General features: G+C 40.2%; 1 protein-coding gene across 49 annotated transcripts in view; it reads left to right on the top strand.

The window, feature by feature from the left end:
* The window catches only part of EPB41L2 (erythrocyte membrane protein band 4.1 like 2), a 392,946-nt gene that overhangs the window by 189,645 nt on the left and 178,032 nt on the right, over positions 1-25,269 (top strand). For 46 of the 49 annotated variants that reach the window (XM_067010758.1, XM_067010757.1, XM_067010772.1 and 43 more), the window contains 4 exons: positions 1,272-1,394; positions 3,184-3,282; positions 4,974-5,054; positions 11,837-11,942. In XM_067010758.1, the coding sequence (XP_066866859.1) occupies positions 1,272-1,394; positions 3,184-3,282; positions 4,974-5,054; positions 11,837-11,941 (408 nt within the window). In that variant the 3' untranslated portion in view covers position 11,942. Of the gene's footprint in view, positions 1-1,271; positions 1,395-3,183; positions 3,283-4,973; positions 5,055-11,836; positions 11,943-15,362; positions 15,385-25,269 lie in introns of those variants that run through there. The other 3 variants (XM_067010795.1, XM_067010794.1, XM_067010759.1) reach the window with 2 other exon arrangements.

The following is a 25,269-nucleotide window of genomic DNA, read 5'->3' as shown; positions in this document are numbered from 1 at the left end:
CGAGAAGCTAACAGAAGGATATCCTTCTCTTCTCGTTCTGTCCTCTCATCCAATCTGGATTATTTGCAAGTTTGATTATGTGTTTTGTGAGTTGTCTCCATTGGGTATGGGTCTTTTCCTTTTTCTCTTCAAGAAAGAAAACTTTCCATACTCCTCTTAGATTAAGTCTTGGTCACTAGGTGCAGTGTCTCTGATTTGGGAGTTAAAGTTATGCTGAGGGAGGATTTACTTCCATATGAGTGTTCCTTGATTAAAATTAAATGCCGACGGTAGAGGGGTTATCCATATTTGCTCTCTTTCATGGGGTAGAAAATCTTGAAGTGACTTTGTCTTGAAATAATTAACTGGATTTATGTTACTTTTAAACTTCCGATTTCACTTCAGAGAAGACATTTTGAAAGTCTTTGAATGCTTTGAACTATTATTTTCTGCATTTAATATACAGGTTATTCCTCTTTAAATAATTGCACTTGGGAATTTTCTCTCAAGGAAAGCACTGTAGTGTTTTGGTAGGAGTATAGTCTGATGGTGTATTAAAGATTCATGCTCAGCAGGCCACAATGTTAACAGGCCATGACCATCTCCATGAATGTTTTAAATGGTTCAAAGCATTAATGCAACAGTGGTGGAGTGACTCTACAGATATAATGTTTTAACTTATGTAATACAGAAGAAACACTGCAAGATTTAGACAGGAATAACTGAAAACAATCCTGCTTGAAGATATTCTTTCTGAAAATGGGATCCCCTTGTCAGTAGGGCAGAAAAGGCTTTTTGGGAAAAGAGCAAATCTTAGCCTACTGACCAAGTGTGCCAATTAAAGGCACACATGCAAACCTTACAGCCTTCACACAAACTATATGCTTCTTTAAACTGTGATAAAAATCGAGGCAGGTCACTTCTCATCGTTCATTCTTTTTTGGTTTTCTTTTCAATTTTATCATTACTTGCTTAAAGCTAAAGTTTCCATATCATTGTATGCCAGGCTTGACACGTAAGTAATTTGGGACCATCATAATTTGAAGCCTACCGCAATTTAGGGAGCCATTATGCTAGCTTATTCTATATATATATATCTATACACATATATATGATATTTGAAGGAAAGTGTTTTTCTTTTGTCTTTTGTTTTAGATGATTTCCTTTTACTCTTTTCTTTTGTTCATGAGTGTGTGTTTGGGTATATTTCTTACAGTTATTTTTGAAGGCTCCGTTAAGCACTTTTACTTCATTACCTCTAGAATTTATGTTTCCCTTCCTTTTCACTTCAGCCACCAGTGGTAAAAACAGAGATGGTAACAATTTCTGATGCCTCACAAAGGACAGAAATCTCCACCAAGGAAGTCCCTATTGTCCAAACTGAGACCAAAACCATCACATATGAGTCTCCACAGGTACAAAGTCTCTAGACTTGGACTGTTTGAGTTCTTTTTTACTTAGTCTTTCTGTTTTCATTCCATCTTCTCCTAGTTTATGTTTCTGACTTTGACGTAGCTTTTTATATCTCCATTTTGTAACTGTACTTCAGCAACGTGACTTCCTACAATCAAATTGGTGACCCAGTGATTATGGGGGGAAGCGTACATGTGATTTTTTAGGACAGGCGGTACCAATGTTGTTCTTATTATTCTCATAAGCCACTTCTGGCTTGATGTATCCAGGAGTGTTTATGTACACTTGGGAAACAGATCATCTTACAAAGTTTGTTGGATCTGATTTAATTTATGGATTCGTAGAATTTAATTTAGGCTTTTATCCCCTCCTCCAACTCCACGAAGACAGAGCCATTCCACTCACTCTTGTTTACAAGTACACACATATGCACACACACCTGTGCTTCTCATGTGGGATTATTTGCTGAAAACATATGTCGCCATTCTTATGTAAATGTGGTACTGTGCGTCTAAATAATTATCAGATTCGTGTGTTTGATTTTAGGTATTCACACATTGATTCTGTAAAGATTTGAAATAAGATATTTAACTTTAAGGGTAACAAAAAAGGGGAAAAGTAGTCATCATTTCAAAATGGAACCGTTTAGAAACTGGGACAACTCTTTTTGCAATTGAGTAATTTAGTGTTCTAGTAGGATTGTACCATGATGGAGGATGGCAGATTATTGTCCTCTCGAAATATTGTTTAAAGGTATAATGCGTTTATGTGTGAAACATTCCTTAAAATCATTTTAGATATGCTCTCCGTAAATGTGCGTAGATCCCACATAAGCACAAATAGGTTTCTTATGAATGGGCGTGGTAGGGGAGCGTGTACTCATGTGTTTCTGTTGTGGTAAGTGCCCTTGTAAAGAAGTAGATGGTGCGTGACCCAAGTTCAAGAGATCTCCTCCTAAGTTACAGTAAGAAAGACACTGCACTTTCCAGTTATTTCCTGTCAGTGTCAGGAAACTGGAGATAAATGTGTTTGGTGATCTTAGCATAAACTCGTAGCCTATTAATGTGCTTCATTATTTCCCTTGGTAAACTCTAGAACTTTCTAGTATCAAAGCAAAGAAGTTAAACCCTATATAGACCTAGTATAAGATTTATATATAAGCTATATATATATATACACACATATATAGAGTGCGTGCACATGTGCACACACGTGTGTATACGTATTGAAATACATGTAGCCGTGTATATGCACAAACTATTACAGGAACAATGTCATTTTAAAAAAAAATCTAGAGATAAGCAATTAACCAAATCGCTTAAGCTTAGTCTATCCTAGTCAGGTTCTGTTGCTTAGTGATCTGAGAAAACGTTTATTTTTACCCACCTGTGCTTAAAAAAACAACAAACTCAGCACTTCTGGTCACTGTGGAAACTTCTCTGCTTGGTTCTCTGCTTTCTTCTTCTAGCTTCTGTAAATGGCCCTCAGTCAGATTTTCTCACGACTCCCCTGTAGATCTCAGTCCCACCTTCTACTTCCATTCTTTGTTTTTTCTCTCTCCGCCCAGGGTTGGCTTCTCCATGTGCATTTAGCCCTTGACTTTACTCTGTTTAAATGCCAGCCAATCTCTGATCAGTAAATCACCACTACAGACATGCAGAGGATAGGCAGCTAGCATCTTCTGCCGACTCCTTAGGTCTTAAAAGCTGCATGTTCGATGGGGAGGTGTCTTCTCTGCCAACGTGACGGAAGTTAAGCCTTACTTTGTATTTTCCCCCCAACTCTCCAAAGATTGATGGCGGGGCTGGTGGTGACTCGGGCACGTTACTGACTGCACAGACCGTCACATCGGAGTCCGTGTCGACGACGACAACCACACACATCACCAAGGTAAAGCAATCCAGGGGAATGTACACGGCCAACAAAATCTTTTCTGAATGGTTTCTTTGTTCCCATTCACACTTCCAATTATTACGCACAGTGCCAGTGGCATAAAAATGCCTAGATTTAAAGTATGCAAGAAACTGGGCTCCACTGACATTTGTATTTAAACCAAGTTGCAAATTTGTAAAGTACAAGGGGGTAAAAATATGTTCTAAGTAGCTATACTTTAGACAGCCGTAGGAGCAGAGGGAAGCCTGGCTTTGGGAAGTACAGGTCAGCTCTCCTGACGGAAGCAAGGAAGTGAAGACTGCCATTAAAAATTTTCACCAACTTGTTCAAATCATGTAAATTTCCCCCATTGATTTAAGACACTAGTATGTCGATTTGGAGCATTTCTCCAGATCGCTCTCTAAATGTTTAACACCTGATGACCGGCGATCCTCAAAGTGTGGTCTCTGCACGGTCAGCAGCAGTCTCACCCAGGGACTTGTTAGCCAGTGTGAATACTGTGACCCCACTCCGGATCTTCTGAAACCCCGGGAGAGTTTAGGAAGCCCTCCACGTGATTCCGGTGCGTGACGTGGTCATCACCTTTCTAACCCAGCATTATTTTCCAGTAGTTCCTTTTGCTTCTGCGTCTCACGTTTGGTTAGTGCTTGAAGGTCTCAAACATATCCCTTGTGCCCTCCTCACGCCACATTTCAACAAGAAAAAACTTTGTGAGTTAAAAAATGTCCCATAAGTGCAAGATGGTATTGGCGTTCATTTTAAAGCATATCCAGTTATTAAGACGTAATGATCTTAGCGACCAGCCTTGTTACAGTTAACTGCAATACCTGTGACCGTGTGTAAATTTATCAGTGTTGTAGAGGTTGAGTGTGCACTTTCTCAGGACTGGGTGGTATTTGCTCATTGTTTAGAGTGTCACAGGCGTATGATCTCTCAGCCTCTATCATGCCGCAGGCTCTGTCACCTCGCTCCAAGCCTGTAACTCTGTGGGCAGTTCACCCAGGAGCTCCTACCCCCGGGTCCCCTCACAGCCTTTGTTCAGCCACATTCCATGTCCATGTCACAGCCACGTGCAGAATCAAATCAAACATTGGATGAAAATCTTTATATTGCCCTCACACATCTTACCTATCTTAAACCAAGTCCAAGTCTTCTTTTTTTTTTTATTGTTGCATTTACATCAAATGAAGAAAATCACCAAATGGATCTGTATGATGCCAGTCAAGCAATTCCCCAAACCTAAACTAGATGCCTTAAATTATTAGCATTCCTTACAAACTCTACATAAAACAAACAACTATTTCTCCTTTGCTCGCTTCTTTTCAAAAATTGACCAATTGGAAGTGAAGAAACTCAGGAAACTGTAACGGAATGTTCCAGTGGAACTGTTTGGATTAAATGGCATCTTGTTGCATCTTAATCTCACCTGAATCTTGATAAGATAGTTTTTAAGGTTGCTTTCAGTTTAGGAGTGCTTACAGATGATGCTACACTTTGAACGATCAGATTCTCTATGGAGCTTAAAAATAAAGAAATTTCTAGAACATCAGTCTTCCCCACCCAGTGTGAATTGCATAACGATGATCGGAAGGTCTAGGTGTGCGCCATCTCTGTTTTCTCTGATTATGTGTAAGCATGTTTTAGTGATTGCTAACCCTCCCTCCCTTCTGTTTCTTTATGACCTTTAGACTGTAAAAGGTGGAATATCTGAAACAAGAATTGAAAAGCGCATCGTGATCACGGGAGATGCAGATATTGATCACGACCAGGTAAAGACTTGAGCTTCTGGTTCTGAAACTGGCCACGTTTATTTTCTAAGTTTCTGTCATCTTGTCACGTCCCTGTGTCAAACCGCTTCTCTCAGTACGTCCTTCCTAGATGAATGCACCTCCTAAGCTTGGCATAAAGACCCTTCACAACCTAGACACAACCTGTCCTTTCAGCCTTCCTCCCACTGAATTAGCACAAAATGTGGGTAATTTTTCATTTCACACCAGCTTTACATGCACCTTTGGCTCACAATAATCTAGAGGAGTTTTGGCAACCATCAGGCATTCACGTGGGCCTGGTTTAAAGGCAAGTCATCAGTTATTGAAAAACAAATGGCAGTTAAATGACACTGGCTTCCAAAAAAATAAGGAAAGCCGCTAAGTTTGACTTATGCCTGCTTTCAGGAACTTATCAAGTATTTTTTTTAGAGCATTAGAAAAGTTGGGCTATTTACCTCTAGATGTTTTCTCCTAGTTATTACTATTATTGAAGGGTAGGAAAAGGTAATATAAGGTCTCTTACAAAGTGAAAATTTATATGTATTCAGAAAAGATGTTTTAATGAATTGTCCTTCCATTCTACTGTTAAGCTGAACAGGTGACGAATGGAACCGCTGGAGACTTGGAGAGTAGCTTTAATTTTAGACTGCAGTCCCAAAGAATTTTTTCCTTTGTTATTTTCTGAGTGATTTTGACTCAACTTTAAAGGAGACCAAGCTCTTTTCCTTTTACAATAATTTGAAGAAACGGAAATGTTCAGTTGACCAAATGTTCAGTTGTCCTCAGCTGGGGAGTAGGAACAAATGATAAGTCACCCAGCTTTGAACACAGAAATTTTAGAGAACAAAATTTCTCGTTTAAGAAAGGCTTGCTGTAAGAAAGACCAAACAGGAATAGATTTTCTTCTATGCCTAAAAAGAAAATTACTGTTTTTTAAAACTCCTGTATACATAATCTTACTTACATATTTCATAATGTATTTTTTTAAATTCCTTGAGAGTTATTATAGGTTAAAAGGTTGCCCTGACTCTGAATTTTGACTTAATAATAGAGCTTCCTAGTAGATGACTTATACATGTGTCTGTTCACCACTAGAAAATGAATTACCTGTGTGGAAACCAAGCTTCTGGTTTCCCATATAGAGGATTTATTCTACTTCTCTTCACTGGGACAGTTTTGAGTTGCTCTGACATTAAGTTGGAGCATACCGTATTCTTACTCTTTTTTCCTCTGGGACTCTCGCTCAGCATTTATTGAATTTCTACAGTGTGCTGGGCAGGAACCCACATTCTTTGGCCTGATGGAAGGTGAAAATCGGGGTCCTCTCCCAGCCGTTGTTTCATCTGCCCTCTGTCTCCACCAAACAAGGCGCTTTCAGGGTTTCAACTGCCACTTTTTCCCTTGAGGGGTTACTTGCAGGTTTTATTTTATGTGTATTCTTTTGTTCTGTTTTTCCTGAAAACTCAAATCTAAATAGTACTGCCTCTGATCGGCAAATATTAAAAAACACAGTCTGAAACATAAGTTCCAAAATAACACAAAATAACAAAATTCCTAACTCTTCCATTAGAAGAAAATCATGACGCTGCAGCTTTAGCTGTTGCTGTGAGGACGCACACCTTCAGCCCATTTTAAAACTGAAGTGGGGCGAGGGGGCGGAGGGAGGGGTAAATTGGGAGTTTGGGATTCATAAGTGTACACACCACTATGTATAAAATAGATAAACAACAAGGACCTACTGTATAGCACAGGGAACCATAGTCAATATCTTGTAATAACCTATAAGGGTAAAGAATCTGAAAAAGAATAGATATATGTATATGTATAATTGAATCACTTTGCTGTACACCTGAAACTAACACAACATTGTAAATCAACTATACTTTGATTAAAAAAACCAAAAAAACCAAAAAACCCAAAACTGAGGTCAGATATCCAAATGAAGAGAATAGATATTTACCTTTTTCATGTTTATTTATAAGACGTCATAAACTTTTTTGAGTAAATGTAATTGTGGCTTCTGGTATGCCTGTCACCAGCTCATGATGAGTTTGCTTTCCCCTTAAAGCCTGTAAATGAGATGATGGAACTATTTAAAAGTAAAGGAGGGAAATTAGTTCCCTGCCAAAAACTGATGTTGATCATGCAGTGACTTTAATGTCATTGACACCTTTTCAGTTCCGTGCCTACACTAAAAGAATTTTAATAGTGGAAGGAAACCCTTCATCTGAGCAGGATAGGAAAAGAAGGAATCTCTTTTGTGCTGGCAAATGAAAGAGGCGCGCTCCCGTAGAAACTCACGTTGCAGGTTCTACGCCTGGTGCTAGTCGTGGCTCTCAGCTCCGTACCCGGGAGTCATAAACAACACGGCAGAATGCATTTCTTTCTAATAAAATAACTTCTCGATGTGGCAGTGCAATGTGATAGTTTTCTCACAGTCTTTATTGTTGCCGCAGTAAATTAACATTTTATAGGATTTCATTACGTGTACTGATATTATGGAAGGAAAGGAACTAAGGGCAAACTGACTTCAGATATGTTTGAAGATGATAATAGCAGTTTTCCACTTTCCCTACTTTTCTGCTAATTAAAGCATGTTTCACGCCTGCTACCTTCCCTTGGGTGTCATGCATGTTTCCACGTTGACAAATACACGGGTTTAATGTAGGCAGACCTTTGTAATGAACATAAATTCAAAGTAGCTGGGAAGTTGTTCTGTAGCCACGTTGGCTCCCATCAGAGCTGTCCTTTCTCAAATTGGATTCCAGAAACCAGCAGGGAGTAGACAGTGTTGATTGTCCCAATCTCCCTCTTCCCTCTGAACACAGACTCAGAGCCTCCCTGATGTACTTGGTCTCCGTCCCCATTCACGTTGCAGTTAGTATACGGCAGCCCGTGCTGTCCTGCTCTGAGATGAGGTTCCCCCCTCTGCTCCCGCCACTGGGCTGCCTGCTCTCCCCACATGGCAGGCAGTTGTGCTGATGCTTAAATGGAAGCCTGGTCCCCTGTCTGATCCTCTCTTGTCCCGACACAGGTAGGTTGCCAGAGTTTGTTTCCCAGTGGAAATTTAAGCACCCTCAAGTGTCGTCCAAGCTTCTGAGTGAAAAGTTTTTGGCATAAAAATAATTTTGGGGGGTAGTTTTATCTTTCTTTGTGGAATGCGGCTGAGGGTTTTGCTCAGTAACCTTCCAGCTGACAGAAATGATATTGCAGACAAGAAATGCAGTTGTCCCCAAAGGCAGGTGACAAAGCAGCAGGAAAACTGCTGCCTTTTTCAAATGTATGTTTTCCTTATGAGATACAGCGATCTCTCTCCTAGTAGGGTTTCTTTTTTGTTTTCAAGTTCTTTCATAGATTTTGCGTGTTGTTCTGTGCGGTTTTTACGTTTTCCCCGAGACCTCTTTAAACATCTTTCCCTCTGAAAAACAGGATCTTTCCACTTTGCCGTAATCCTCGTATACAGTTTACTTTCTGATCAAACTCAGAGAAATCTTGTCTGCTTTCTCACAGCCTCATCCAGGGAAGAGCCCATCAATCAGTGGAGGGGCAGCCCTCTCCTGCCCTGTAGCCCCCTGGCAGGATGGTCCTGAGGAAGACCCATTAACCTTTTTGCCTTCATTGTTTCCACCTGTAAAACAGGGAGCTGTATTTTATTATCTAAAGATTAGTCTCTCTCTCTCTTCCTGAGCTTTACTGATTGTTTGCCGTTATTGTTGCTTGTGGTTTTAATTGTTCTATGTCCTGGAAGCTAATAGATATTTTTCCTGCAACATTCCTCAAGTAATTACTGAGAGCCTAAGAGGGCAAAATGAGCAGAGCCTGGTCCTGCACAGTAAGGTTTTTTTTAAAAAATTTTTATTTATTTTAATTTTATTTTTTAAAACATCTTTATTGGAGTATAATTGCTTTACAATGGTGTGTTAGTTTCTGCTTTATAACAAACTGAATCAGCTATACATATGTCCCCATATCTCTTCCCTCTTGCGTCTCCCTCCCACCTTCCCTATTCCACCCCTCTAGGTGGTCACAAAGCACCAAGCTGATGTCCCTGTGCTATGCGGCTGCTTCCCACTAGCTATCGATTTTACATTTGATAATGTATATATGTCCATGTCACTCTCTCACTATGTCCCAGCTGACCCTTCCCCCTCCCTGTGTCCTCAAGTCCATTCTCTAGTAGGTCTGCATCTTCATTCCCGTCCTGCCCCTAGGTTCTTCATGACCATTTTTTTCCTTGTTTCTTAGATTCCATATATATATATATATATATATATGTGTGTGTGTGTGTGTGTGTTAGCATACGGTATTTGTTTTTCTCTTTCTGACTTACTTCGCTCTATATGACAGACTCTAGGTCCATCCACCTCACTGCAAATAACTCAATTTCGTTTCTTTTCATGGCTGAGTAATATTCCATTGTATATATGTGCCACATCTTCTTTATCCATTCATCTGTCGATGGACACTTAGGTTGTTTCCATGTCCTGGCTATTGTAAATAGAGCTGCAATGAACATTGTGCTACATGACTCTTTTTGAATTATGGTTTTCTCAGGGTATATGCCCAGTAGTGGAATTGCTGGTCATATGGTAGTTCTATTTTTAGTTTTTTAAGGAAGCTCCATACTGTTCTCCATAGTGGCTGTATCAACTTACATTCCCACCAACAGTGAAAGAGGGTTTCCTTTTCTCCACACCCTCTCCAGCATTTATTGTTTGTAGATTTTTTGATGATGGGCATTCTGACCTGTGTGAGGCGATAACTAATCGTAGTTTTGATTTGCATTTCTTTAATGACTAGTGATGTTGAGCATCCTTTCATATGTTTGTTGGCAATCTGTATATCTTCTTTGGAGAAATGTCTATTTAGGTCTTCTGCCCATTTTTGGATTGCGTTATTTGTTTTTTGATATTGAGCTGCATGAGCTGCTTGTAAATTTTGGAGGTTAATCCTCTGTCAGTTCCTTCATTTGCAAATATTTTCTCCAATTCTCAGGGTTGTCTTTTCATCTTGTTTATGGATTCCTTTGCTATGCAAAAGCTTTTAAATTTCATTAGGTCCCATTTGTTTATATTTGTTTTTATTTCCATTTCTCTAGGAGGTGGGTCAAAAAGGATCTTTTATTTATGTCATAGAGTATTCTGCCTATGTTTTCCTCTAAGAGTTTTACATTGTCTGGCCTTACATTTAGGTCTTTAATCCATTTTGAGTTTATTTTTGTGTATGGTGTTAGGGCATGTTCTGATTTCATTCTTTTACATGTAGCTGTCCAGTTTTCCCAGCACCACTTTTTTTTTTTTTTTTTTTTTTTTTTTTTTTTTTTTAAACAAGGTTTGAACGGACTGAGTCTTGGGAACCAGAATGAACGGTTTTTTTGTTTTTTGTTTTGAAACCGGAGGGCTTTTTTTTTTTTTTTTTTTTTTTTTTTTTTAACTAATTATTTTTTGCTGTGTTGGGTCTTCGTTTCTGTGCGAGGGCTTTCTCTAGTTGTGGCGATCGGGGGCCACTCTTCATCGCGGTGCGCGGGCCTCTCACTCTCGCGGCCTCTCTTGTTGTGGAGCGCAGGCTCCAGACGCGCAGGCTCGGTAGTCGTGGCTCACGGGCCCGGCTGCTCCGCGGCATGTGGGACCTTCCCAGACCAGGGCTCGAACCCGTGTCCCCTGCATCGGCAGGCGGATTCCCAACCATTGCGCCACCAGGGAAGCCCCCAGCACCACTTATTGAAGAGACTGTCTTTTCTCCATTGTATATTCTTGCCTCCTTTATCAAAAATCAGGTGACCATAGGTGTGTGGGTTTCTCTCTGGGCTTTCTATCCTGTTCCACTGATCTATATTTCTCTTTTTGTGCCAGTACCACACTGTCTTGATTACTGTAGCTTTGTAGTATAGTCTGAAGTCTGGGAGCCTGATTCCTCCAGGTCTGTTTTTCTTTCTCAAGATTGCTTTGGCTATCGGGGTCTTTTGTGTTTCCATATAAATTGTGAAATTTTTTGTTCTGGTTCTGTGAAGAATGCCATTCGTAGTTTGATAGGGATTGCATTGAATCTGTAGATTGCTTTGGGTAGTATAGTCATTTTCACAATGTTGATTCTTCCAGTCTGAGAACATGGTATATCTCTCCATCTGTTTGTATCATCTTTAATTTCTTTCATCAGTGTCTTACAGTTTTCTGCATACAGGTCTTTTGTCTCCTCAGGTAGGTTTATTCCTAGGTATTTTATTCTTTTTGTTGCAGTGGTAAATGGGAGTGTTTCCTTAATTTCTCTTTCAGATTTTTCATCATTAGTGTATAGGAATGCAAGAGATTTCTTGCACTGTGAGTTTTGAGGCAACTGGATAATTGCAAGTATCACTCGAGTGTGGAGGTCAGACACCACACTGGAGGCTTTACATCATTCCTTCAAATGAACCTTAACATTAGCTTTACAATCTTAGTATAAGTCTCAGGTTGCAGATGAGAATCCTAAGGTCAGAGAACCTCAGGTCTGTTTTCTCCACGTCTCAGTGCGTGCCTGGCTGAGTGGGATTCAGAGCCAGCGTGTTTCTCCTACATGTATCATTATTTGGCAGTGGACTGGAGAAATGGGAAATCTGGGGAAATGAGATGCGTTCTCTAAAATGAAAAAGGAGCCCATTTTAAATCTCCTGCTTCCTCAAGTAAAGCAGTGAAACTGTCTTGGCAGGAGGAAGGATGGATCCCAGGTGAAGGCTATGCTCATTTGTAGGTATGCCGAGAAAGAGCCTCTTCCTGTACTCACAGTGCTCTCTCCTGACCCCGCAGGCGCTGGCCCAGGCCATCAGGGAAGCCAGGGAGCAGCACCCTGACATGTCGGTCACGAGGGTGGTGGTGCACAAAGAAACCGAGCTGGACGAAGGGGAAGAGTAAGGTAAGAGCCTCGTCATCGGGGCCTTTCTCATGACTGTTCTGTATTCCTGAACCTGCCGAGCGATGTGAAAGGTACGTCTGCATCATGGTGCCTGTCTCCTACAGTTCATCTGATCTTTTCAGACTTTATCATCTCCAAGTACATCTGCTCGGGTGACCCGCATATAGTTAATTATAAACTCTGTGGAACAACGGGCATGATGTGGTGTTAATAACTGCCATGTATTGAGAGCCGCTAATAATCAACATTTATATGTTACTTTACTATTTGTAAAGCACATTAATGTAAGTTATCTCAGTGTTCACAAAGAGCCTGTTAGGAAGGTGCTATTGCTTTCGTTTAGATGAGGGATTTTTGTCGTAGGGGCCCAAAGGGGAGATGAGTTAATCTTTTAAATGGAGACATTAAGAACTCTGTATCAGAGAAGAAACCATAAAGGAAAAGATTGCTTTGACTGTATAAAGAGGTAAATATTTGAGCCAAACCAACAAAAACAAAAGTAAAAGGTAAGTGATAAAGTTCCACATACCTGGCAGAGACAGGATTAATATCTTGAATATATTAAGAAGCTCTTAAAGTGTCATCAAAAAATGTAAACACTTAAGTAGAAAAATGAGTAGAGGATTAAGCAAGTAAACCGTGTAGAAACTAAGTGAGTAATGAGCAAAAAGTGTTCAGCCTCAGTATTGTTTACATCAATACAAATGAAAAATTCACTTCTGAATCTGGCAAAGTTTATGTTTTTAGCCAGGGTCGGGGAGGTGGGGGGGTGGGGAATATACTTATGCTGCTGTATCAATTAGTAATGTTTCCTGGAGGGCAATTTGGCAAAAACCCACGTCAAACATGCTTACCATTTAAACCACTGTGAAAAATTTATCTTAAATAATCAGAGACGGATACAAAGATTTACCTGCAAGAGTATCACACGTTTATATATACTAGCAAGAAATTTGAAACAGTCTAAATGGCCAGCAGTAGGGAGTGGTTATACATTATGCTGCTTCCATGTGATGGCGAAATACATATGACCTTTAAAAGTTGTGTTAAAGAATTCTTAAAAAATGAGTAAGTGTTCCTGATCATGTTATGTATTAGGGTTTTAAAAAGCAGGTTTTATCACACAGCACATATACTTAATATTGCATTTTTGTTTTTAAAATGATCTGTACATTGGTCAGTTGATAGATAGATCCCCACTGGAGTGGCTGGTCACAGAACCCGTCTTCCTCCTTGTGGCAAGGCCAAGTGCTCTCCCGTCGTAGGGCATGAGGGGTCCTACCAGTGCACAGCCTCCCCTCTGACTTACTAACGTTCGCCAATCTGATAGATATGAAATGGCATACAACTTAAGACATACGACATGTAACTTATTGCCATATAACTTTCTTGGTCATACAGATTCTTGATAGATTCTGGATACTAATCCTTTGTCAATTTTATGTGTTGCAAATACCTTTGTTTGTGGTTCGTCTTTTATTATTAATATAGGGCAATATATTAATATATTGAATGTAGTATTTAATATGTTAATATAGTTGAGTTATCAAGCTTTTCTTTATGGCTTATGCTTTTTCCATATCCTGAGGTGTTAAAGATATTTTCAGTCTGGAAATTTTAATGTTGCCTTTCATGGATCAATCCTTAATCTATCAGAAATTTTTTCTATGTGATTAGAAACAGTGATTTGTTTGTTTCCTGTATAAGTAGCCAGCGTTCCAGCCCTGTTTATTGAAGAGCCCGTCCTTGCCCCATCTAGTCTGCGGGTCAGATATCAAGTTTGTTACATGCATGGGTGTGTTTCTGAGCACATTCATTTCTATCAGTCTGTGTGTCTGTCCCTGCTCCAGTGCCATATAGCTTTAAAATGAGAATTGGTATCTAGGAGGACAACACTCCCCAGTTCTTTCTCTTCAAGAATGTCTTGGCTGCTCTGGGCTCCTTCTGTTACATATAAATTTCAGATTCACAGTGTTAGGTTCTAAGATATCCTGTGATATTTTGATTGGAATTGCATCTGCTCTGTAGCTCAGTATACTGAGAATTACATCTTTATGATATTGTCTTCTTTTCCACAAATATTAACATCCTTCCATTTATATAGATCTTCTTTAATGTCTTTCAATAAAATTGTCTAATTTATTTCCCCAGAAGCTGTTGCTGGCATAGGGAGATACAACTAACTTTTCAATATTGCTCTTCTATCTAGCAACCTTACTCTTTATGTTTTAGATGATGTTTTCAACACAGGGTGTATAGAGGGCCTATGAGCAGAAATCATTTAAAGTTTTAGCACAAGCACAGTATCTGTTTTACCTGAATTAATGTGCTATGTTACATGCAAGTCTGAGAACATTCTTAGCTAGGAGTCAGAAGATCGACTACTGTGTTTTAACCTTGCCAGATCTCAAACTGTGGGACGTTGGGCAAGTCAGTGGGGCTGGTACCATCTACCTTTTCTACTTATATATAATATGACAGTGACTGGGAAAATTGAGTGTTGGACAAATGTAAAAATAATGCGTGTTTCTCCTCTAAATTCTATGAATCAGTTACTTAATCAGGAATATGAGACAAAAATCAGTGACTACCAGCACCACCAGCACTTCACCTTCATTTGTGGTATTTTAATAAGCTTTAAAATAAATTAGTTGTATCATTTATTCTTAACACCTTATATTCATTTGTTCAGTGGAGACACACACACACACACACACACACACACACACACACACAGCCTTTGAAGTTTGCCTGTCTCGGAGGCCATCTTTCATAAGCAGCCTTGTTAAACAAATTTAGGAGGTTAAAGTGTAAATTCACATGTAAGGTGAGCAAACTAGATAAATTTAGAAAGATTCATTTATTCATTGAAAAATATTTAGCAAGTGCCAAAATATGCTAGGCTAGCTTAGGCAGTGAGGGTTTGGATTGACACGTTGGTCGACGGCACAGTCCTGGTCCCCTTCCTCAGGAAGGATCCACTCCAGGAGGGCAGGTGTCAATATTAACAAATAAACAGAATGTAATTGCATATCTGATAAATGCTCTGAAGGAAGTAACGTGAGATGAGAGAACAAAATAGGGGGCTTGAACTACTATCAATTTAACCTGTTACTTGAGAAACAGAATTTGAGTTGAAATCTGAAGGACGAATGGGAGCTACCTCAGTGTCTCACAGTCATTTTAGCATCTCCACTCCTGACTGGCCGCGCTTGTTCTTGAAAAATGTCCTTTGCTCATGCCTGTCAGGGCTGGGAGGAATGTGTTTCCCCTGTTTCAGCTATCCTCTGGCTGCCCTGCCAGAATCCCACAGAGGCAGCAGTGGGTCAAGGCAAAGAGCAGGACCAGGACGGTATCCCAACGTCAGAAAAGAAGAAGAAAGAACTACTTGTGATGTATCGGTCCCGTCTCCCTTTTCAGGCGTGAAAAGCTCTCCTCCTGGTCTGACCTGACCTCTTCCTTTGGAGTAGCTCTGGCCTCTCGATCAAGCATTGAGCGTGGCAGGTGGGGAAACAGAAGGACGGTCAAAGAACAATGTGCCGAGGACTGAACTCCTGGTCTGCTTTCCCAGGCTGGGCGGTGGCCAGCGGTGAGGCAGAGGAGCTAAGTGCAGCTCCACGAACAAGAAAACGCTTAGAGGAGTACTTGCCTTGATCTTTGTATCGTTTTTATTTTCTCTTAAGGACTACTCCCTCCTGCTATTTTATCCTAAAGGTACATTTATGAGCCCTTGAATGGACACAAAATGTTACTGACCTTGTCACCACTAGAATGGTGTCCCCGCTGATGAGGAGGGAGAAGAGCCCAGGCTTGGTGGTGTGGTCTGCACGGCCTGAGAAAGAATGAGCCCCAGGAGGGGGGACGCGCGACCCTGCTTCAGCTGATGCCGTAAGCTCTGTGAACGCAGACTTCAGGCGAGCCTCTCAGACTCTTGGAGTAATCATGGACGTTGCATGAAAAAGTGAACGACGCCTTCTTTTCGTCGGAAAGCAGTGAGCGGCCAAAGGATAACATGATGGAGGAGCAGCCTCTCATCCAGTCACTCATTTTATTCTTTTTTTGTCGTTATTGTTCATTATACAGATATTATGGAAGTCTCATTAGGTATCATCTACTGTTTACCATTGAGATTTCACATCAAGGTCTGTACTCACAGACAATAAAGCAGTGGTAGCAGCGTAGAGTCTCAAGTTTTATCATAGGTTCTGGACTGAATTTCGTGGGAACAAAAAGACAAGATCTCTGAATCAGGATGGGGCATCAGAGATGGCTTCTCACTGGAGCTTCACGGCGAGTTGGAGTGAGCCCAGGGGAGGAAGGCGTGGAAAGGGGGCAATTCAGGCAGGATCTGGTACTGTGCACCAGACACTCCAGGAACGGGGCAAAATCAGGTGCAGCTGCCTCGCAGGGCACTTGTAGCAGAGTCATGGGAGATGAGGGTGCAGAGGGGGCAGAGGCCTGATCACAGAGAGTCTTAGAAGCCAAGCAAGAGGCTGAAGTTTATCCTGAAAAGCTGTGGGGTACTCCTTTGTATTTGAGAGGTGGTGAGGAGATAAAGGCTTGTGACTTGTTGACCGTTTGCATGAGGATATGGAAGTTAGTGAGTTGGGAGGACAGAGGAGTGGGGGAAAATGCCAGATAACGCCCAGGTTTCTGGCTTGGACAAACGGGTCGATGGAGATACCTGTAATTTCAGTCATGGAACACATGAATTTCATTTTTCACATGTCATGTACAATGTGACCAGTCTTTTCAGTTTAGCTGTCTTAAAGCAAAGGTGTTTTTTTTTTTTCCCCCCGATACGCGGGCCTCTCACTGCTGTGGCCTCTCCCGTTGCGGAGCACAGGCTCCGGACGCGCAGGCTCAGCGGCCATGGCTCACGGGCCCAGCCGCTCCGCGTCATGTGGGATCTTCCCGGACCGGGGCACGAACCTGCGTCCCCTGCATCAGCAGGCGGACTCTCAACCACTGCGCCACCAGGGAAGCCCAAAAGAGCATCTTTTAATTGTTACTGTTGTTCATTGCTAAGGAGGTCCACAGTACACATATTTACACATATATAAATAAATGTGCGCACAAACACAATTTACATTTCTTTGAATTGCCAGTTTGTGTCCTTTGTCCACTTATCTATTCAGGTGTTTATCATCTTTTATCTTTTACAGAGTTAAGGTTATTAATCTCTTAGTCACAAATGCTGGATGTTTTCTCCAGTTTCTTTTGGAATTTAAAGTGGCACCAAAAAGAGGGGGAGAGAGCAAGACAAAATTGACAAACAGGAGACTGGCAGGCCGTATCCAGAGTTTTGGTTTGTTTTTCAGCCCAAACAGTAAGTCACAGAATTTGAGTTAATTATTAATGCTTAAAATGGGAAGATAACTAGCAATTCAAGAAACATCAGAAGCTCTAACACCGAGCCTGCTTTCTCTCAGGCTGCAATGGCTCAGTAGGTGCAGCCACTTTAGGGGAAGGAGGGCCTCTCCAAGTCTCCAGTGTCTCTTCCTTCCCATCTCTTCATGTTGAGATCCTGGTACCCCGTCTCCCTACTTACATGTTACCCAGCCAGCCTCTGAGGAGTGTGGAGGTGGTGGTTATGACTTTATTGTACCCTAGTGCAGGGCGTATCTAAGAGTATGGGAATTAAAAGAATATCTAATTTAAAACTGCATATAGACCCTCTTCTTCTCCCCCCCCCTCCTTTTTTATGAGGAAATGGAATCCTAGAGATTTGCCATAGGTCCCTTCTCTATAAGAACCATCAAATACCATCCATGTGTAGAGCTGGGTATAGTTTCATTTGTTTCAAGAACTTGTCTAATGTTAGATATCTCAGATACTAGCTTTTAAATAGTAATTTTAAATTTTAATGTAAACTTGTGGGTGGGCTAGGACAGAATTTTGCTGGGGGAACGAATTAATAAGTCTGTGTGTGTGTGTGTGTGTGTGTGTGTGTGTTTTTAAGAGACTCCTGTGCTCATGAGGACTGTATTCCCAGGACATGTTGGCCCTATGTTTATTTAACTCTCATGCATCAAAATAGTTAGTATTAGAGCAAGTGAGAATCTAGTCTTGTTTTGTTCAGCATGGTAGCCAGTACTCATGTGCGGCTCTTGAGCGTTTGAAATGCTATTCCAAATTGAGATGTCCTGTGAGTATAAAATAACACACTGGATGCTGAAGAGGTAAGAAAAAATTGTTAACTAGTAAGTGACGGAGTTGGGTCTGGAGATGAATTGTTTTGATTCCCACTATCCTTCCTATTTGATGAAAATACGAAACGAACACCAAGTGAGTTCTAGTCATATATAGTTCAAAGATGTTTTTCTAAAAGATAAGAGGTTTGTTACTGTTTTTTTAAAGCACAACTTTTATTTGATGCTACAGAGAAATTTTTCTCATCTCTACTCATGAACCTAAGATTGACAAAAAGCTTAGCTAGATTAAAGTATACTGAGTGTGACCTTACTGTAGTCCATTTGTTATTTCAAAGAAGCGTTAAGATTTTGTGGAATGCTTTCATATCAAGTTCTCACAAGATTTGAACTCAGCAGAGTGAATGAGAAGACCTTCCTCTAGCTTTAGGGCCAAATACTAACTACTCTTAGGAATCTTTGTCAAACCTTCAGATTTGGGAGATTCGGGAAAACCAGTTTTTTAAAGAACTAAGAGTCCTCCTGGGATATCACAGAAGTAGTTATTCAACAAAAGAGAACAGAAAAATGAACCTGAAATTTTTTCCACTTAAATCAGCAGATGAAACTAATGGTGAGGACAGTGCTTTGTTCCTGGAATACAGTTCTGTTTATTTTTCCCCTCCCAAGCCCTTGCTTTTCAGCCTGGCCTTGCCTTGCAGATTAGCCGCTATTACCCCGTTCATGGATTCATTAATGTATATTGGGAACATACTGCGTTCAAGGGACTATAGTAGCTGTGAGAAAGGTAAGTGCATAGGAACAAGTGTACAAATAACATATAGGGTAAAAAATAGTGTTTAAAGAGAAGCCTAAGAATTCCCTGGTGGCGCAGTGGTTAAGAATCCTCCTGCCAATGCAGGGAACACAAGTTCGAGCCCTGGTCCAGGAAGATCCCACATGCCATGAAGCAACTAAGCTCGTGCATCACAACTACTGAGCCTGCTCCCTGGAGCCCGGGCTCCTAGAGCCCATGCTGTGCAACAAGAGAAGCCACGGCAGTGAGAAGCCCGTGCATCACAATGAAGAGTAACCCCCTCTCACTGCAACTAAAGAAAGCCCACGTACAGTAATGAAGACCCAACACAGCGATAGATAGAGAGATAGATAGATAGATAGATAGAGAGAGAGAGAGAGAGAGAGAGAGAGAGAGAGAGAGAGAGAAGCCTAGCTAAAGGGCTATGAAAGTCAACAGGAGAAACTGTTTCTGGTTGGCAAATCAGGGAAGAGTTCCCCGAAAAGGAGCAGAAAGCTCCTGTGTGCAGAGTGCAGGGAGGATTTGAACACACAGAGAGGGGCGGAGAGGAGAGAGCATATAGGATAACCACGGGCTGGGCATCAGGAGAAGCAAATCCTACGTTGTGTCTGTGTGTTGAATTCCAGCAGGGGCTGGAAAGATTTGTCAAAGGTGAATTGCAAAGGGAATTACACTCTGTGTTAGTACCTTAGTTTAGGCTTTGCTCTGTAGGTCATCTGCATAGGGGAAGAGCATTTTCAGCACTATCCTTCAGTAAGATTAATTTATCAGTGGTGTGCAGGATTGATTGAAAGGATGCTAGATTGGATGAAGTACCCTGTAAAGAAACCATTATACTGGTTCAAGCAGTTATTAATGGGGAAACTGAACTGGACATCTCTGTCTTTAAAAGTAGAGTTGAATTGGGTTTGGAAGTAGAACCAGGGATGAAATATCATATGTGAAAATCCATAATAATAGTATTAGCTCACATTTAATGAGTGCCTACTCTGTGCTGAGCTTTGTTGGAGAACTTTGCCACTTATTTCAGTTAGTTCTTACAGTCACTTAGGAGGTTGATGACAACACCGAGGCCTGGAGAGGTCAAGTCCTTTGCCCAGTCACACAGTCGGTGATTAGCAGAGCCAGAGTTGACCGTCCGTCAGCCTGAATCCACACTGCGTATTGCTTTGCTGAGGGATTCATGATGGGAGTCTTTCAAGTAACGAACTCCCAGCGATGTAGTTGGAACACGCTTCATTTTAGAAAAATGTATTTTGGACAGAATGTCTTTGAGGTTGCAGCTACGATATGTAGCTAAATGAACAATAAAACCATTATTTTATAAAATAATCATGTTTAAAAATGAGGCAAAATTGATGATGCTTTCATTTGACGGGATATTTGAAATTGCGGTGTGTAGTCATTCTTTAATTGGAGTGACTGGAATGTGCATAAAGGCTCTAACACAAAGGTGACTGTTAGCTTTAAAGAAAACCCATTTAATTGGCCTGCTGAGACCACTGGCAGCTCACCCTTTCCTCAGAGGTAAGGGAGCATGACTGGCTTAAAAACTGAAGGAGCTTTGACGATTACAGGGTGGGAGGAAAAGGAGATGCTCTTCCTAAAACACCCTCTGGAGGGGAAACAACTGCAGCTAAGAGAGGCAGAGACAAGCCCCCCCCCTTTTTTTTTAAGAAACATCTTTATTGGAGTATAATTGCTTTCCAGTGTGTGTGTTAGTTTCTGCTGTATAACAAAGTGAATCAGTTATACATATACATATGTTCCCATATCTCTTCCCTCTTGCATCTCCCTCCCTCCCACCCTCCCTATCCCACCCCTCTAGGCGGTCACAAAGCACCGAGCTGATCTCCCTGTGCTATGCGGCTGCTTCCCACTAGCCATCGGTTTTACATTTGGTAGTTTATATATGTCCATGCCACTCTCTCACTTCGTCCCAGCTAACCCTTCCTCTCCCCATGTCCTCAAGTCCATTCTGTACGTCTGCGTCTTTATTCCTGTCCTGCCCCTAGGTTCTTCAGAACTGAGACAAGCCTTTTTTGTTTTGTTTTGTTTTAGAACAAATGGAAATTCAGGGAAAAGATCTCAAAATTGACTCTCCTGGAAGCAAAAATACTTAAGTGACTTGTGGTGCTAGCAAACTTTGAACTGAATTTTTGTCTTTGAGGTGAAATTGTGTTGGCATGTATGTTAACAAACACAATATATCTGGCACTCAGAGGGGACAGAGATCAGGGGGCCAAGCTTGTCCTGAAAGACCTAAATCTGAAACATGAGCCTCCAAGGGCCCACATGAGAGCCTCCTAAGAAAAGAGCAACCCCCAAAAGAGTATTAATATATTCAGGCAAGCCAAGGGATACAAAACCATTTTGCTGAATTATTTGTAGAAGAGATATTGAGTGCCATTTGACCGAAAAGGAAAAAACACTAGATTTCATTTTTCCTTCTGTATTCAGAAACCACACAAATATCTGTGAGAGCAGGAAACACCAGTAGGTTAGGGAGCGAATTCCATAGAAGCAGTTCTCAGGCTTAATGGTCTCAGGAACACTTAAAAATTATTGAAGAGCCCAAAGAGTTTTTTGTTTATGTGAATTTTATTAATTGAAATTTGATCTATTATAAATCAAATAGTTTTCAAGATATTCAGTTAAAAATAATCACCTAGTGAAAGAAGCCTGTCTGAAAAGGTATCATGTACTGTATGATTCTAACTGTATGCCATCCTGGAAAAGGCAAAATGACTAAGACAGTAAAAGATCTGTGGTTGCCACTGATCCCACTAGAAGAGTCTCTAAATATTGGGAAGCTATCAAGCTCAAGGTGGCCAAAATACATTTTCACACGAAAGCTTGAATTTTATCATTGGCAACAAGTTCTGTCAATTGTTTGCCTTGAAGTGACAGGCTCATCGCATTTTCAAGAAAATGCCTGCCAAATATCCAAATTGAGCAACATAGTTTGTCAGTAATTCTCTCAAGTAAAGAAAGTGTTTTAATGAAAACAGCAGCTTCAACTCACAATTCGAACGTTCATACAAATTCACTTCCCTCCTAGACATCTACCGTACTTCTCTGTATGCAGCAGGAATGTGTTATGCGTACTTTCCATTTCATCACACAGAATATTAAAAAGATGTACTCCAGGGTAGAGATGTAAGAAAATTAATATTTTTTTCTGTTTCATCCAGGACATCCTTAAGTGAAACTGACTTGCTTGCTTGCTTGCTTTTTATTTCACTGTTGAGTGCATGGTGATAAAGAATGCAGTGACTTCGGGTACAGTTTGGTGTCACTGCCTTGACCTGCGCTAAGATGCCAACAGGTTTACTCACCGTTGTTTCTGCATCATCAGTGAAAATGTCCACACCTGACAAGGGCAAATAGTGTCTTAGGATGATTATGAAATCGTTTTGACTTTATAACCCCCTGCAAGAGCCATGGTGACCCCCAAGGTCTGCAGACCACAATTTGAGAACTGGTGGGTCTAAATTATAGTGGTAATACAAACATTGTAAGAATTGACTATTTCCTGGTCTAACCACATAGAAATGTATCATACTTGCATTTTTGGCTCTAAGATTTTATATTCTTACAATGAAAATTCTGTTTTAAAATTAAATATGCAAATTAGCCAAGGAAGAATAAAATGAAAGTTTAGAAATAACTGAAATTCATAAACGATCATATTTAAAGCCGAATTTCACACTGGAGTACACGGACCTCATATTTATTTAGGAAATAGTTGCATTGTGCCTTACATAAATAATTTACTCATGTTTTCAAAATCTCAGGCTATATTACTGCCCTGTGGTAACTGAATCTTCATTAATCTGAAAGGTTGTATTTTCTTCATTATTTTAATTATTTCAGATAAAAGCCACAGCTTTGCATTTTTATTGAGACTCCCTTCTGGATGAGTGCTTTACCACTGGTCATTAAGATGATTTTTGCTTAAGTGCACATTTGCTGTTCACCGAATCAGTTTCTGGAGTAGAGCACGCTCCAGATTGAGACCATGTGAGCCCCTGTCTCTGGAAACTCCAAGGTTGTGCTTTTCAGATGACTTCATAGAACTCTGCTTGAGCTTGACTGATTTCCCACAGCTCATCAGGCACACTGAGAAAGATAAATTGAAGACTGCACTGGACACCCTGTAAAGACTTAAGGCAAAGTAGGCAACTAGCATGTATCCTTGAAAAATTTAGACATAGAATTAGACCTGTGATTAGATGAAGTAGCTACATTGACCTATTCTCACATTGGCCAAAAGAGGGGGACACAAGCTAAGGAACGTGACTTTAGTAGTTAGAAATGTTCAGTGACATTGTATAGTCTGGGGGTGGGAAACTGAAGCAAGGAAATAGTGGTTTGGGTTTTTGTTTTTGTTTACTTGACCAAAATTTTGATAACATAAAGTATAACTCATACTTAACAGCTATAACCATATCCAAACTCGAGGTCAATGATGACACTGTCAAAAGTGAAAGTAGGTTGAATTAATGCCAATAATAGTAATTAATATCTGTCAACTTGCATTGACAGAGAATCCAGAAATCTCTGTATAAGATGTAGAATTCAAACTAAAAAAAAAAAAATAGCTCTTAAAACTTGTACAGGTCTTACATGAAGAACCAGTGCCTAGTTTCAGATTGAATGGGATATGTGATAAATTATTTAGACCCAAAATGTAGTTTGTTTTAAATGGCCAAATTTTAAGTTTTAGTTTTTTTCCCTCACAGATACATGCTAAAGGACAAAAATTTTAAATGTCGGATGCTTGTATATTAATGGCATTGGTGATTACAACCTTTTCTCCTTCCCAGCTCAAAAGCTGGATGTTTAGTACTTGGGAATACATTTCTCTATGTGTTTAAGTGCAGGACGCAGTCAGAAAAGATAGGTGCATGTGTAAATAAAACCCTTCATACAATAAATTACTCCCTATTCATCCAGAACAGTAAGGAACTGGGGTGTTCTGACACATTGAATATCTCATTAACTCAGAGTTACTCAATATATAGTTTTTTAAACAATGAGAAAAAAGGCATTGAATATTAAAATTACAATAAATATAATTTTCTTTGATTCTCGATGTTGTTTGGAATCCTAAGAGCATGTTAAGGCTGTCATTTGCAATATGTATTATGAGAAAAAAATGATTTATTTTACTTTCTAATGGTTTGATTGTGAATAAATGAAAGTAAATGATATTTGAATATGCATGGGTAACTCTCTTTTTTTCTACATATATTTCAAGAATTGTTGAAGCTCTTTGAAACCAATATCTCTTTGATTCAGTTCCTACATCTTCCTAGATTCTTATTTATCTGCTAATGACAGAAGCAAATTTAATTTTAGCCTCTTTTACAAATTAAAATTTTAATTTTTGGTGAAAACAGATTCAGTGAAATAAGGTGTCCTGGAGTGTAAAGGAAATGGAGAATGGAGTCCTAAACCCTGTTCTTTCTGTAGATTTCCAGGTAGTGGTAAAGTCAGGGGATCATTTTCCGTAACATAAGCTAGGCAGAGTGGCGGTTGTGTTCGACAAATGATACATTCACTAAGCGAAGAAAACGGTTACCAGCTCTCAAAACACAAGAATAGACAAACAGCACAACTGAAGGCCACGTAGCTCCGGAAGACTATTTGATTGGTAGTTGTAGCTGATCCCCTTCCTGCCCCCCCACATTTCTGTTCATGATTACTAACCTAAAAAAAGAAGACTGTGTTTCTCCATTGATTTTTTTTGTTTTTCCCCGGCCTGGAATCAAGCACAAGTCCTACTGAGTAATGAAATAGCCTAAAGCAGACAATAAGGTGAGAAACAATGAATTTGATTAGCCAATCAGTCCTGAATAATCAAAAGGCTATCCTAATATCTGTGATAAATCTAATTAGTGGGGAATTTTTTCATTAAAATAAGACAATTTTATCTAACCAAAAGAATGTACAATCTAACTGACTTTGGACCAGTGCCTCTTGGAAAGGACATTAGTTGCTGCTCTCTGCTGACTTCTCTGATCACCTACCATTTGCCAAAAATTTCACCCAAACTCAAATAGAAAGTAAAACAATTGCCTTCTTAAAACTTTTCTCTTGCAGGGGCAATGCATCAACCTTATTTTTTTATCTGCCTCCCTGTCCACTTTTATTTTAGTCCTCTCTCCCCTCTACCTACTTTTGGTGGTGGGCTTCCCCAAGACTTATACTCACGTGAGACTAGTTCCATTTGTTGGTTTCATGTATCCCTTGGTGCCGACTTGCAGATTTGTATCCCTAGTGCTAAGACCACACCCGGGCTCTAGGCCTATCATTCTCCTTCTATCTTTGAGGTCCCAGACTCTAAACCTGACAGTCTCCTCTGGTACTTCCA

This window comes from Kogia breviceps, chromosome 13 (assembly GCF_026419965.1).
Source record: "Kogia breviceps isolate mKogBre1 chromosome 13, mKogBre1 haplotype 1, whole genome shotgun sequence".
Taxonomy (NCBI): Eukaryota; Metazoa; Chordata; class Mammalia; order Artiodactyla; family Physeteridae; genus Kogia; species Kogia breviceps.
Note: the sequence above shows the minus strand (reverse complement) of the source record. Positions and strands in the feature narration are given on the sequence as shown.